This window comes from Equus asinus, chromosome 19 (assembly GCF_041296235.1).
Source record: "Equus asinus isolate D_3611 breed Donkey chromosome 19, EquAss-T2T_v2, whole genome shotgun sequence".
Taxonomy (NCBI): Eukaryota; Metazoa; Chordata; class Mammalia; order Perissodactyla; family Equidae; genus Equus; species Equus asinus.
The window spans coordinates 11957834-11974209 of record NC_091808.1 but is presented as its reverse complement, the minus strand read 5'-3'; the positions used below and the strand labels follow the sequence as shown (position 1 = coordinate 11974209).

General features: G+C 37.7%; 1 protein-coding gene across 8 annotated transcripts in view; it reads right to left on the bottom strand.

Annotated features, from left to right (window-relative positions):
* SPHKAP (SPHK1 interactor, AKAP domain containing) overlaps positions 1-16376 on the bottom strand; it is a 173172-nt gene that overhangs the window by 87233 nt on the left and 69563 nt on the right. For all 8 annotated transcript variants that reach the window (XM_070489536.1, XM_070489537.1, XM_014835983.3 and 5 more), the window contains one exon: positions 10450-10557. In XM_070489536.1, the coding sequence (XP_070345637.1) occupies positions 10450-10557 (108 nt within the window). The remainder of the gene's footprint in view (positions 1-10449; positions 10558-16376) is intronic.

The window sequence follows — 16376 nt, the reverse complement described above, 5'->3', positions numbered from 1 at the left end:
AAGAGAGAGGGAGAAAGATAAGGTGACCGTGATTCTAAGAATAGTTTGGGAAAATGTGTAGATATTAAAACCATCAACAAAAATTGAAAATTTTGGAGGCAAAACATATTTTTGGATAATTTACCTCCAGTAAATTTTTGTTGAATTTGGGATATTTTTGAGGTGTTCAGGTGAGTGTATCTAATAGGCACCTCGAAATAAGTCTACAGTCCAGAGATGGCTGTCATTGGCTTATAGATGTGACTGAAGCATGGGTTATAGATGAATGATCCAGTGAGAGCAGTGTGCAAGAAAGGACCAGCATTTTGAACACAGCTTTAGGAAACGACACAATTAAGTGCCAGTTATGAGGAGTGGAAGTCCCAGAAGAAGACAAAGAAGTAATGATCCCAGAGGCAGGAAAATAATTAGAAGAGAGAATAATGTTTTTGAAGCCACGGAGAAAACAGCTAGTTTTCAGAAGCTGGATGGGGGTATGAGTTCAGTTGGCTTTGCTAAGAGCTAAGTAATATGAGCAGTGAAAACATGTCAGTGTATTTGGTGACACTAATAAAAACAATTTCATCAGAGTGATGAGATAGCCAGATAGTAGGCACAATCTCCTTTTTACTGGTTTTTAGGTTTGGTGGTCAAGAGAAGGAGGAACATAGAATGACTGTTTCACAGGGGGATAGGGTCAAGGATAGTGTTTTTTGCTTGTTTTCATATTTGCTTTTTAAAGAGGATTTGGAGTAACAAAAATATTTTTAAGGATGGAGGACAAGTATATACAAGTGTAAGAATGCAGTGGTAACGAGTACTTTCATTAAGAATGATGATCCTTTGTTCTAATACAAAACAATTTTGAAGGAATACAATATTGAAGCAATTGACAAACTAGCTGTCAGTTCCAAATAAAATAAGGAATGTAGGAAATTATAGCAAGTTCCCCAGGAGTTAATTTGAAAGAAAGAATGTGATTTTTTTTCCCCGAATTCTCTTGAATAAGTAATGCTCGAAAGTTGAAATGATTGTTTTGTATGAACATAAGTGGATTGAAAAAGTTTGTGAGAGTTTTTGTGGCAAAGGCTGGTTCTAGGGTAGCCTAGGGTAAGGAAACATGAGCAAAGAAACATAAATGTTTGAAGAACGGCAAGTATTCTAAAGAACCTGGAGAAAGGATGGTGATGGGGAGACAGGGCTGACTGAGAGGCAGATTTCCACATGGCAGATGGTGGACGGTCTTGAATTGGATGTTTGGGAGCAAATATCCCTATTGGATCAATTTTTATCTTTTGGACCATTCTTTCTTAGTTAGGTCTTCATAGTTGTTCTTAGTTAGAACAATAGTTTCAAGAGATATATGTGTACCACATAGTATACATTATGTATACAGAAATATATATTAAATATTATATGCATATGTACACATGCATATATAAATACATATTCCTCTATATATATACACACACATGTGAATAAAGAAAATAAATTGGCATAATTCATGCCCACTGTCCTTTATTTTCCAGGTTAGGAAAGACTTTATATTCCAAATCATCCTCTGAGAGCAAGGCCACAGAGGGTGGTATTGTCTATTTGTGGAGAGTGGTAAAAATTTGGACACACTAATTCAGGTCACCAGAAAGGGAGTTCTGGTAATGTACTAGGTCCCAGACTCAGAGAATTTTCGAGATGGAAAACATTTGAAGGATTGCTTAGTGACAGAAGTCCCAAATCCAAATGCAAATAGAAGTTGGCAGGTAACAAGAATGAGGCCAGGTGGTCACAAGACGAAATGACGGATGTCAGAAACTGGAGTCCCAACAGTTGACTCCATCCCATAGATATGCTCTGTTTTGCTTACACAATCATAAAAGAAAATTTTATTACTGGACAACATTTAGAAATCAGATTTCATGCAGAAAACCAGATTTCTGACATCTCTTGAAAAATTAGGAGACCTTCAGCCCAGGGCACAAATTCCCATTTGAAATCAAGGTGAGTTGACAAGTCTGCTCTTTCTAGCTTGTCGGGGAAAGTAGGTAAGGAAATAACCTGGGTGCCAAGAGTAGACCCATTAGGTAGTACGATTAGGGGTGCTTTTCTTTCTTATTGCTTTCAAATTATCTGTTATGTAATTGCAGTATATTTGATATAAGAAAAAAAACTAAGTTATAAATAAATGTAATATATCTCAATCTAGAAATGGGTTGTTTGGCATGTTCCAGTGGCACTGGATTCTATTTGGTGATACAGGCAACAGCCATAAACTAACTGATCTGGACCTCCAGGCAGCTATCCTGAGCTGGTTTGGACTGTCTCCTGAATTGCTACTTCTCAGTCCCTCCTCCTAGTGCATTCGGCCTTTGATGAGAGCAACAGGAGGACGGGGATCATTTGGGAGAAATGAAGGCTGTATTTTCCTTCCATGACTATGCAGGGGTGAGGTGCAGCTCAGGTTGAAACACATGCACAACAAATACCTCAGGGGTAACTAGAGTTTAAGCTTGAGAAACTTAAGAGCAGCGGCTGCAACCGCGTGTGATTTTGCCCCCTACCCACCACCCCTGGCCAGAGGACATTGGCAATGTCTGGAGACGTTTTTTGGTGGTTATGAGTGGGGAGTGGGTGTTACTGGCATCTAGTGGATCGAGGTTGGGGATGCTGCTAAGCATCCTGTGATGCTCAGGAAATCCTCCCACCTCAAAGAATTGTCCAGCCCAATGCAACAACAGTGCCGAGGATGAGAGACCCTGCTTTAGAAGAATTCATCCCTGGGTGACTGGTAAAACTACCCGAGCTGACTTAGGCTGTGTGCTTAATGATTATATTAAACCACACCTGAGGCATAACTTAACAAGGGTCAAACTTCCCTTCTCCCCTTTCAGCCATTTCAGATGCTTCTGGCAAGTACATTGAATGCCTCCAGAGGATCCAATTAAATTCCGTCAACATAACAGACACCATGGACCAGTGATGTGCCAAGTACTGTCTGGAATATAAAGTGAGGGCTGTCTCTGGTCTTAAAAAGAGTGTAACATCGAAGCATAGAAGGGCAGAAATTCTGCTTTTGGTACCTTCTCATTTCCTAATAAACCTTTAGGGTGAGTTTATCATAATTGTTAGAAAAGAGAGAAATAATATTCCATAGGTTCCAAACTAAAAAGCATACATCCTGTGGTGGTCATTAGCCAGGCTTACTTTTCTATTTCTTACTCTTGTTCTTTCTTTCTTTATTTTCAAACTTCAGGCTCTACATTGCACACAAATAATGCTATTCCTTCTAACTAGTTTTCCTGGGACTTTGGAAGAACTGATAAAGAAAGACGTGTTAATCCAAACAAATGATTCTACTAAAAGGAAACAGAAATTATGTAGTTAGTATCTTTGAAGCTTAAAGGTATTTTAATGAGAGAGATTGTTTACTGTTGTTGGTTTTTCTTGATTGATAGGCTTCCCACTCAGGGAAAAATTGCTATAATTGCAGGAATTGTATGAAATTTGAAACTCAAAGCTATTCTGAGCTTTTAATAATGCATTCTTCTGTCAAAATGAATTAAAGAAAAAACTTGAGAAATGGTATGAACACCCAGGTTTGAAAGTACACCCAGATCTATTCCTCTGACTGAATTTTTAGTGGCAAAAATATCGGGAAACATAAAATACTTCATTACGTATTTGAAACTCAGGCTTAAATGCTTAAATAATAATCCCTTGCTTTTGGGGGGACCCTGGGACCTAGAGATCATTGTACAAGCTCTTATTTTCGAATGCCCCAGCACTTAGTCGCAAGTCCCCTTCTCTATCTACATACGCTGCCTGGTTTGGCTGATCTCTACTCTCTGAAGGTCACCCCGAAGACCCTTAAATCTCACCCTGATCTTGCCAAAAACTCTAACTGTACATCCAACTACCAACTTGACATTTCCACTTGGATGACTAAAAGACATCCAGCATCACCCCCTACTCGCATTTCCAACCCCTTCCTCTCTCTTCCAGTTTTGCCCATCACAGCAAATGGAGCTTCCATCCACCTGGGAGCTCAAGCCAAAATCATAGAAATTATTCCTGATTTCTTTACTTCATTCAATCCATTCACATGTCCTGTTTAATATATATTATGTACAATTTTGAAGCCTAGGTTTTATATATAATTACATTATGAACCTTTATTTCCATGTGTTTAAATACTTTTTGCAAACCTGGTGTGTAAAGGATGCATGAGTCTTCGTGGTATAGCTGTCCAAAGATTATTTAACCATTCCCGTACTGTGGGACATGCATGATCTTTCTCATTTTTGCCATCACAGTCTGTTATTTTATTGAATAGTTATATAGTGCTTACTATGTGCAGGCACTGTTCTAGCACTTCAGAAATGTTAATGCATTTAATCCTTACAATCCATGAGATAGATACGATTATCATCTCTATTTTGCAAACGACGAACCTGAGGCACAGAGAGAATAAATAACTTGGTTAAGATTCCATAGCTAAACAGAGGAGCTGGGGGCCCGGCCCCGTGGCGGAGTGGTTAAATTTCCACATGCAGTGCTTCAGTGGCCCAGGTTTGCAGGTTTGGATCCCTGCAACAGACATACACTGTGCTGTGGCGGTGTCCCACATTAAGAAAAAATAGAAGATTGGCACAGATGTTAGCTCAGGGCTAATCTTCCTCAAGCAAAAAAAAAGAGGAGGATTGGCAATGGGTGTTAGCTCAGAGTGAATCTTCCTCAGCAAAAAAAAAAAAAAAAAAAAAGAGGAGCTGGGATTCAAATCAAAGCAGCCTAACTCCAGAACCCATGTTCTAAATCAGTCTGTTGTGTTGCCTTAGGCACACCAACCATATTTTACACCAGTCTGCTTGTAATTCTGGCCATTTCTTTAGAATATATTTCTAGAGGTGGATCAACCGGCATGAACATTTAAAATGTTTTAGATAATACATATTACAAAGTTTTCTCCCAGAAAGATTATGCTAACTTTATCAATTTATACTCCCAATGTCAGTGGTTGAGTGTCCTATTTGCTCTGCTTACATCAACATGGGGTGTAAAAATATTTTTTAAATTCTGAGCAGTTTATTAGGAACAAATTACAGAATAGTTATAGCTGCAAATTTTGATTATCAGAGGTTGATTTATTTTATTTGTATACTAACCACTTTCTTTTTTATTTTGTGAATTTCTTATTCTTGGATTTTGCCAGCTTTGCTATTCAAATTATCATTTTTTCATATTGAATTGTGGCAACTCTTTATGCATTGAGATTAACACTGTGAAATTGTCGAATATGTTGCCTATGTGCATCTTTATATATATATGTATTTTGGTGAGGAAGATTCACTTCTGAGCTAACATCTGTTGCTAATCTTCCTCTTTTTTTTGCTTGAGGAAGATTAGCCCTGAGCTAACATCTGCCCATCTTCCTCTACTTTGTATATGGGTTGCCACCACAGCATGGCTTGACGAGTAGTGTAGGTCTGCACTGGGGATCTGAATCTGCGAACCCAGGCTGCTGAAGCAGAGTGCGCCTGACTTAACCACTATGCCACGGGGTCGGCCCCTCTGTTTATTTTTAAATACAGTTGTTACTTGGCTTTTCATTTTGTTCCTGTTGGTTACTGAAGTGCCAATATTTTAAAATTGGTTTCTGCAGTTGCATCAAGCTTAAATAGTCATATATTTCCCTCTTATATTTCCCTCTTAATTTCTTTTGATATTGTGAATTATTGGAAGTCTCAATCCACTTACCTAATGCTTAGATATACATTGTAATTCCTTGAGCCAGTAAAAATAGTCAGCAATCTCAATTTTTATATGTAGCCCCACCCCTGATAGCTTATTTCTGCCAACATCATGCAGTATTGTTTTTCAAGAGAGAAGTTTGGATAAGTTCTATTTCTTCTATCTTGATATATTTGCAAGGCTTTAATATCCCCGTCCCTCACCTTAGATTGGTCCAGAAGGGAACAGCTTTGGAAGCCAGCTTCTTAACCCAGACCTGGATAAAACAGATAAAGCAAGGCAGCGCACAATACTGCATGATGCTGGCAGAAATAAGCTATCAGGGGTGGGGCTGAGGCTCCCTCTCGCCCCCTCCTCCCGAGGAGACTACGTGCTCATGTAACCCCTGATGGTTACTTCAACCGCCTCCTAAGCTGAGTGGGTCCACTTAAACATAGGGCTTTTGTCTTGCTCAGTCTGGTTGACTTCTGCCATCAGCATTTGATTTTTACCTTTTATGCGGGCACCATTTAGCTTCTCCTTGAAAATCGTTGAATAAATATTTAAAGAATATCACTGTGCAGTGGGTACTGAACTGGTAGCCCGAACAAGGTTTCTGCAGGTCTGGGTTCAATCCTAGTTTTAAATATTTACGTTCCACATTGAAGGATGTAGGAATAAAGCAGCATCATATCTTTGACTCATTCTCAAAAGTTTTAGGAAAAAAATCATATATGTGTATTTACACACAGATGCATATACACACACAGAGGGAAGGAGGATACAGCAAATGTAACAAAATGTTAGCATTTGGGGAGTCTGTGAATTCTTTTTCACTCTTCTTGCAATTTTTCTGTAAGCGTAAAATTAGAGTTACAAAAATAAGTTCCAAACTTGATTTTCTTAGAAGAAAAACATTAAAATTTGCTTGAGAACTTAGTAAATACCTGGACTAGTAATGTAAAATGTCCCTTCACAGTCCTGTAATTACGTTTTCTTGATCATGTGAGTCTAGATTCTTCCATAGACCAACTTATCAAATGGGGCATCTGTCTCTTCCTTAACTTTTTTTTTTTTAAGTTTCAGAATAGACTGGTATAGACATATTTGGAGAAATCATATAAAATAAAAATCAGTCAAATGACATATCATTTTCTCATTGTTGCCACTGAGCTGCATTTGCATCAGGGACCCACTGAATAGCTGTCAAATATCTCTTTAGTTTTGCAATATTGTGTGCGGATGTTCAAGGCTGCTTGAGAACTTGATTTATTTATTTACAAATTTAAGGCAAATATAACACATTTCCAAATACCATGATTCGTCAAACTGCATTCTAGAGTTTATAGTCTATTTGCAGGGTGATAGCCTGGAGTCTTAAAATGATCAGAAGGGAAAGAGTCTGACAGTAACTATCAATAGAAATAATGTGAATTGTCAAGGTAATTTTAATGGAGCATTAAACTGAAAGATGGTTCCTGAAAAATCAAAAATTAAATTCCAATAAATAGCAAAGAGTAATAGATTAAAAAGTGACTAAATTAGCTTTTAACTGAAAAAAAGTCAAAAGTACTGGAAAGTCCAATTCCTACCACTTGTGTTAAGGATCTCTATTAAGATATTGTCTCAGTCATTGGGTTGGGAGACTGGCTTCCAATTCCATTATCCTCCTCCACATTTCCTTTCTTTAAAATAATCAGGTCAAAAAAAACCACTCTGAAGGCTAGTATACGATTTTTTTTCCAGAAAGGCAAATCAAAAAGAGAATAAATTATATAGTTTGATAGGAGAACTCTAGAAAAACATAAGCACAATTTTTGTATTTGATACCTTTGGAAAAACTTTTAAGGGTAACTTTCAGGGGCTTCTGAGCCAGACTTCCTGGCTAGCGATCCCTGTTTGGCGTGCCTATCATATTTCTGACTACTTCAAACCGCTCTTCACTAAGACTCCTCATTTTAACTGTGAAATGAATGTAGCTCCCTATTGAAATAATGACTAAAATTACTTGTTTGATGCTTGAGAACAAACAGCTACACTGAACCATGCACACAACACCCTGAATGTTTTCCAAGCCTGAGACTGTCTCTCTATAATTTTTTTTTTTTTTGAGGAAGATTTGCCCTAAGCTAACATCTGTTGCCAATCTTCCTCTTTTTGCTTGAGGAAAATTTGGCATGAACTAACATCTGTGCCAATCTTCCTCTATTTTGTATGTGGGTCGGTCACTGCCACAACACAATTGACGAGTAATGTAGGTCCGCACTGAGGATCCAAACCTGGGAATCCAGGCCGCCGAAGTGGAGCATGCGGAACGTAACCACTATGCCATGGGGTGGGCTCCTCCTTAAAATTTTTAAGTGGACATCGTGAATTCAGAAAGCATTGGTACTGTGAGGTAATTAGTTCTAAGAAACTGCAAATCTAGATACTTGGTGTACAGTATAAGGAATACCAAGGCAATCAAAATGGGATATGAAAAAGTTGGCTACTAATTTTGGTTGGGAAGAAATGAGTGAAAGAAGCAACGATTAACATAGAGAGGATCCCCCAGAATTATGAACAGAGTACGAAGCAATAAATGATGGAACAACATTGCTACAGGTGCCTCAGATTCTGTTGTGATTATTTGTAAATAGAGTTAGATTGGGATGATTTTGTTAAATTCATTTTTAAAAATAAAACTTTAATGAAATTATTATTTTAAAATATAGTCTTTTTTCCCCTTTAAATTATACTTTCGTTTTGGGCTGATGTGGAGGGTTTGCTTTGAAAAGGAATTAAGCACTTTTTCCCTGACCATTTTGGGTACTCCTTCTGTGTGGCTCTTTGGATCAAGAGCTCCGTGTCCTGGTCAGCCACCTCTATAGTTCGCCTCTATTTCTCCCCTAGGTAACAATTTTTCCTCAGCATTGTCCAGCTCTGGACCTTCTCTTCCCATCCCTAGAAATCTGTGCCAAGCTAGAAAAAGAGAGAGAATTTGGAAATTAAGAAAAAGTGACTAGAGGATCCTTGTGAGAGATTAGGGCTAGTTTTTCATGGGCATCCTGAAATTTCTTTTAGCTTTAGAGTCATGGACAATTTTTAACATTTGCCAGTTTCAATTATTATAAACTATTGTAAGAAAACAAACCCTCCAATATGCCTCTTATTTGTGTTTAGATTTTTCCCCATTTGGAAAGAATAGAAAGAACCATACAGGCAGGATGAATCAGCTCAAAGTCACTGACGTCATCTGACACTATAAAGAGACAAAGAATTCAGAAAGGACGCCATATAGTTTTAAGTCCAAATTCGAGTCTATTGAGATTGTTGGGGGATGGGAAGAGAGTTTTCTTAGACTTAGGAACATCCAATGGTAATCTTAAATTTGGTTATAAATTTAGCATTTCTAGCTGTAGATCTGCAATACAGACTTCAAAAATGTGCAGCTTAGAGAAGATCTCTTTGCCCTTCGCTACACAGTTTTTAATGTCCCAACTTTTTTGTCTTCTCCAAGTGGGAGGACTTATTAAGGCAGGAGCTACTCTGATAACAACTTTGACCAAAGTGTAGCGGCTGAGAGCTGGTACTTTCCATTTCTCTCCCTTTTACAATTTATACCTGTGTAGTTAGAGATCTGGGTCAGCAAATTCCTGAATTTTCCAGCTCATCTCAGAATTGAATTTGCAAAGAAAGTATAATCATTAAATTACTTGCCACCTAATTCTTTTTGTTTTTCCCAAAGATTTTTTTTTAGGTAGCAACTGGTTTTCTGGACAAGGGATCAAAACTCCTAAAGGTAGCAGCATCAGCATCACTTGCCTAAAGAAGGAGATTGAATTCCGTCTGTTGAATGGACTGCATCCCTTGTGCTGAGCCTCTGCAGTGTGGAGTGTTCTACAGCCTCTGTCTGCCAGTTCTGGTTCTGCTCGTTATATATAAAAAGCTATTCCATCCCATTTTCAGCTTTCTTTTTTTTTCTTTTAACAGAAATGCTGGCATGCAACTTAAGTCCAGGAATAGCTCAGAGCTGATACCCTCAATTTAGTCATGGGAACTGTATTTCTCTTCTCTTTAGAAATACTCTCTCCCAATCTGTAATCATGACCTCATAAGAGCTAGGTGTTTTCAATTAAAATAAACATATAGCTTTGTACAACATATAGGAAGAAGCATATTTCACACTGACAATATATACTCACATTCCAAACCATAGGGATTATATTTATCTATAGGAACATCTCTTCCCTTATAAAGGAAGGTTTTGTATGTAAAGCTTAGCTCCAGTGTATTAAAACGCATGCCTGTATATTTCTTAGGTTGAAAAGCTTTTCAAATAATGACTACAACTTCTAAGAATGGTAAAAAACTTTTACACAATTTTCATGTTGGAAAATATCAACTAGCAGGAATTATAAAATATATTGAAAAGAACCCAGGAGAGCTCTTGAATGGTCTTTTATTTCTCAGCATACAACTCTATTTCTGAATCTTTTTCTCAGTCAGTTTTGAAAATATACACATCATTTTTCCTTTTCAGAGAAAGGATCAATTAATTTACCTGTTGAAAGGAGCAAAATTGGAGTGGAAACACGAGCTCTGCACTTATTTTGTAACAGTCTGTATAAATCAATTACGTATTTTCAAAAGAACACTTTCCCAACCTTGTATTTAATGAATTATAAAACTTCTCTCCCTAGCATGCATATGTGCGCCCAATTCCCTGCTTTATCAGACAACAGCCTGAGAGCTGTGTTTACTTACAGATGCGCAGTTTTCAGACTTGTCTTCCACAAAACCAATCTGGCAGGGCGTCCTCTGATTCCGCAGCCAGTAGTCTGTAGACTCCAGCAGGCTATTGCTGCGAAGAACCTGAGGGAACCGAGAAAAACTTCTCAGTGCTGTTCGGCAAGGTTTTCTATTTAAACAAGCACCTCCTTTCTGAAGAAACTGTAGGTGTTTTCTTTTCCCTAGAGATCTGGATATGAGAAAAAGTTGCAGGATAATAGTACTTCTAGAATGTGTAAAATATTCAACCAGGAATTGGCTTTAGAGGAATACATTGATGTTAATACTGATGTTTCTTCTCTCATCAAATCCAATATCTGCAAGCTTCAACGTATGTGCCACTGTTGCAGAATTTGCAGTCAAACGATTTTTGGGGGGATATGGTGGAATTGGCAATGGGTTCAAACTTCATTTTAGTGTTAATGTTCTTTCACATGCTATGACTATTTTCGATTTTAAAAAAATGTAGTGTTTTTCCTTTTGATGTAATATTTCTACCGAAATTATGATTCTTCAGTTCTTTGGCTTTGAAAATGTATCTGTGAAATAGGGTGTAATTCTTCTAGGACATCTAAGATTCTATGTCAAGCTTAAAAATAAAATGCATTACAACAACCATTTTTCTATGTAGAAACAATCTGGTAAAACAAAACGAATTTCAATACCTGAATTAAAACCAAATATGATTTACACAAATGCCTTGTTTCTGGGCTTGCGTTTAAAAGCAAAAAGAAAGATTAAAGAAGTTTTAAAAAATTTTTTAAAAATCATATTTCTGAGTCAAAAACATTTTGAAGATGCAATCTCATAGATAACCAAATAATTCAACTTCTAATGTGTCTCAACATTACCTAAATGCTGTATAAGATTTTTCTCACTTTGTATAAGATTGCCAATGCTCTCCTGGGACCCTCTACTTTATCAGGGTACACGTCTGCTGATATTTGACTACTGCCTTCACTCAAGCAATACAACAGATTTAATCAGTTTGGATAATCCCACAAGAATAGAACGCTTCAATTACATTTCACTTGCCTAATGAAAAATTGTCTTCTTTTACTCTATAAAGATAAAACTACATTAGTTTTGTTCTCTGAATATTGAGTTAACCAAATAAAATTGACACATTTTTCTATAACATTTTCGTTTTAGCTGAGTCATATTACTCTTAAATCTTTTCCCACTCAATGTTTATTATTACCTAGAGATGACAAATTTTCACCATTCTTTCCTCTCCCACTGCTATTCTCTTTTACTTCCCGCATAGGAAAGAGTTTAAGAGCGTGGGCATTAGTGGTCTAACAGTACTGAAATCCTAACTTGCTCATTAGTAGCAGGCAGACCTTGGGAAGCTGACTTCAATTCTGAGTGTCAGTTTCTACACCTGTGAATGGAGATAATAATACTCACCTGTTGGGATCATTGGGGTATTCAGCGATCTGATATGTGTCAAACGCTTAGTCATGCAGATAATAGGTATCCTTTCAATACTTGGTTTATCGTTGTTACTATTTGAAATGAACTACAAAGGAAATAGAAATTGGAAGCCTTTGCCTGAAATTAGTGGATTGAAAGCATTTCAGATGTGTGAAGACAAATTTTCTTAGCAAGTATCCTGATCTAAGGTGTAATGTTAGTTCTGTGGGTAGCAGTATTAATAGTTACAGCTACTATTTTTTGCATGCTTAGAATGTGCTGGGAAATGTGCTAACATTTTCATATATTTACTTTTTAATTTAATCCTTACTGCAATGCTATAAGGTAGGAATTGTTTTAAAGATAGCGATCGTCACAGAAATTGTCATTTTGAAGATGAAGACCTTGAGGCTCAGAGAGATTTGAGTTTCTGCCCCAAGCTGTTCAGAGACTGTCGTTGGATTTGGTTTTGAAAATACAAGGCCTGGGACTGAAATCATTTAACAATACTGCCTTCCATAACCCGTACAAATGGGTCTGACTCAGGGTGAGCTTCTGAAATGTTATGCACATTTAATTTTTGTAACGATAACTACATTTTCTTATGGACTTCCAAATTAAAGTTAGTTTTTCATTAGTGAAATTCTGAGGTGACATTTTTCTTTAAGGAGAAGAAAGTTTTTGTCATGTAAACTATAATAATTGAATTAATCCACTTGGCAAGTATTATCAGGATTTTAATTTCTCAAAGGAAAACATGCTTTTACATCTGAGTCAACATTAAACCCAACTGTTGACATTATGCTTCTGCTCCTTGCCCTTCGTGATCCTTAGAATTTGGAACACCCATCGATAAACAGATCCTTCATTCACTCTGTATCATAAAAACAACAGAGATTTAAAATGGAGGCATCAATGAACAGACCAGTTAATAATACTTTCCAAAGAAGTTTAATGAATCCTCTGATTGGAATCACTTCTTAGCCATTTCAAAGGTCCCTCCTCAATAATTAGGCCCTGGACCTTTTCTGTATTCTAATATAGTCAAGGCACATAGTATCACGGTTGCAACAAAATATGTCAACAGAAGAAAGCAGTTGTCACTTATCAGAGCATATGATTTTTTCTTGTCCTAGGTCAGCCTTAGGAAAGGGACAGAGTTCAGACACAATTAGCTTGGGTCTTTCAGACAAGTGATAGGCTGGGTTGACATATTTTCCTGGTGAAACACAAAGAGGCAGAGACGGAGGCGCCAAAAGGCATCAGTCTGACCCTTCACACTTTGAGATTCCCAAAGCTGTGAAAGAGGCTGTCTCATCTGTCTCACACTGAGGTTGATCGAGGGAACTGCTGGCCACCTGTCGGATTTCTCCTGCATTTGCCTTCTCTAACGTGGGGAAATGAGCACAGAAAGATGAATCTCTTAAGTCTTCTACTTTAAGAGTATTTTTTGCACCTATTTTTAAATAAATAATAACTAACAATACACAAAGACCTTGCCCTGTCATATCCTAGGAATGGGGAAAAAGTCAACAGCCTTATGGACCTGCTTACTCACTGGAAAATGCTCGAAAAACTATGCCATATGCACTCCATTCCATATCCCTGGGATACTGAGAGTTTTCTCAGCTTTAAAGGAAATGGAAATGGCAGAGTAAGGAAGTGGAATTTAAAATGAAACCCAAATCTTTCAGGGTTTAAGGAGAAACGTTTTGAACAGAGTTTTGTTTGGTGAGGGGATTCATTCACTATGTGACTTTAAAATTTGAATTTTATTCATTATAATTAAAAAAACAGTTCATCTGATTATAGCAATAATTAAAATAAAATAAATTTTTCCACACATTTCATTAATATTTAGTGGTTACTAATTATTTAATACTTATATTCTTTAATTATTGACCAAATAATGCTACATTTATTGAGAACTCTCTGGGCTAAGGCCCTAATATGTATTATCTGAACTAAACCTCTAGACGTATAAGGTAGAATTTAAGGGCTAATACATGTAATGTGCTTAAAACAGTACTTGGCACATGGAAAGCATTCGATAAATGTTAGCTATCATAAAAATTATTATTCTCTTTGCCCAGTCTTAGAGGGGTCAATAACTTGTCTTGTTAGTGGAGAACCAGGATATGGGCCAGACTCTCTGAGCCCAAAGTTCCCATTAGGCAGTGCTCCATTGCAAGTTGGTAACATTACACAATTTTTCATTCTCAGGTTCTACCGAATTCTGGTTTATGCATTTAGCCATCTCTCCCTTAGGGCCCTGGTCTAGGTGGTTGGGAGGTTGGAGTCTAGTCCTGACCTCACTGTCTGTGAGCTCCAGTCACCCCCTAGCTCCCAGCCTCAGTTTGCCCTTTGTAAACAATTCAATCACGTGATCTGAAGGCTCCTTCCACAGCGAACCTCAGGTAATTCTCCCCCCACTCCTTTCACTTCTGCCTCTCCCTTCCCAAATACATTAAGAGCCAGATAAGCAAAGAGAATAAAAATGCAGGCTTCGCTAAACCACTTAGCATTATATGTTAAGCAATTTGGTTCACAGCTTTTGGTTCAACCGTTTGACAAACCGTTAGAAAAAGAGGACTGTTGGAAGAAATATGTGCTTGAGAATTTAAGGATTTTGAAGCTTTATGAATATAATCCTCCTGCGCCAGCCTCTCAATGGCTCCTTTATTTATCACTATTTTTAGTTGCAAGTTCATTTATTTCAGATGAAGAATTAATAATGTACGTGCCGTGCGTTCACAAGTTTGAAATAATAACGACATATTTTCTCTTAAAATTTCATGAGCGTCCTAAACAATGAAGAAAGCTCCTTCTGCTCTCTTTACAGTTACCCTCCTTTTTATAGAGAGAACCAAGTTGCAGGAATTTAGTTTTAATATGGAACAGGGAGGGTGAAATACACTCAGTAATCTGGACACGGCCCTAGATGTTGCTAAGAAATGCCTTAAAATTTGAAGAAAAAGTAATTTAGATTGGAGAAGACAGTAACTCCTGATTAGTCACAGAGGTTTCAGGGCGGAACTTCATCACCCACTGAGTGAACTTGGGAAAATCATTTAACTTTCATGGGACTTAGTTTTTGCATCTATTACGGGAGGACAATTAAAGTCACTCAGAAAGTTGCTCCAAGGCTCAAATAAGAAAATGTTTGCAAAGGGCTAACCTCTTAATAGAGTAGGTGATGGATGCATGACAGCTATTATTATGAGAATGCAGTAAAATTTAGACAATATGTATTCCATCTTAACATTTTCTTGATCTCTGCACAATATTTGACAATATCTCTTTATTTATTATTTGTGAGGCACCATTCTTATTTTTGTCCTCCTGCTTCTCTGATCTCCTCCTTCGATCAATATTTGGTCAACAAAGGTCCGTGGGCCCTTTTGAGGTTTGACACTGAGATTATTAAGATGAACAAAAATGACTGCTGCCCTTTTGGAAATTAAATTCTAACAGAAGGGAGTAAGTACTCCCAGGACTCTGGTAAAGAATGCAGTTGCTTTGATCAACAGCAATCCAGATCAGGTAGCACTGAGGATGGAGTGGTTGGTCCTACCTGCAGGAGTAGTGGCAGAAACTGTGCACTGGACCAGAGTGTTGAAAGATGCCTCTGTGGATCTGGCCTCAGTGTTGCTCTTTCCATTCCCCTCAATCATTTTCCCGGAGGGCTCACTGACTCTCGGAGCATTAATCACTACCTGGAAGGATGCCTCACTGATCTACAGCTTCAGCTTTGATCTTTCTCTAAAGCTTGGCTTTTCATGTTTCTAACTGTTATTTATTATTCTTGGCTCTCCTGCTGTCACTTTGGACGCTGTGTCTAAACCCAAAACCCTTCCCTCCCCAATTCTAGTCCCTAAAGGAAACCTGACACCTGATTTCCCAACTTATAGTTAATGGCAGAACAATTCTCCTAGTTACCCTGGCTTGAAATGTGTGTGCCATCTGGGACAACTCTTTGTCTATTTCTAGTCTTAGATTCTGCTCTTCAAAGTTTAATTTCTTCTTTAGTTCACTTAACATTTGAGTGCATACTATGGACTAGTCTCCAGGGAATACAATAGTGAATAATGCAGAGCTGGTCTCCATATTTATGCAACTTAAAACCTGGCATGGGAGCCAAACAGATAAAGGAACATTGAAAAAAAACATTGAATTACAAATTACGGGAGGTAGTATGAAGAAATTCAGCATGGTGCAGTGATAGAGAATAAAGAGATGGGGATGATACATGGGAAAGGCAGTTAGGGGAGGTTGAGTACCCACAGGGTTCCTAATAATCCATGACGTAATTATCTCTCTCTTCTCTCCCTTTCTGTCACTGCTTAGCTCCCAAATCCACTGAGCTCACTGAAATCAGGACAAGGGATAAGTGCCTAAGCTTTGAAGACAAACCTGGTTTCAAATTCCAGTTTTTCCATGAATTAACTGAACAGCCCAAGGTAAGTTAATTAACCTCTGTGAAACTC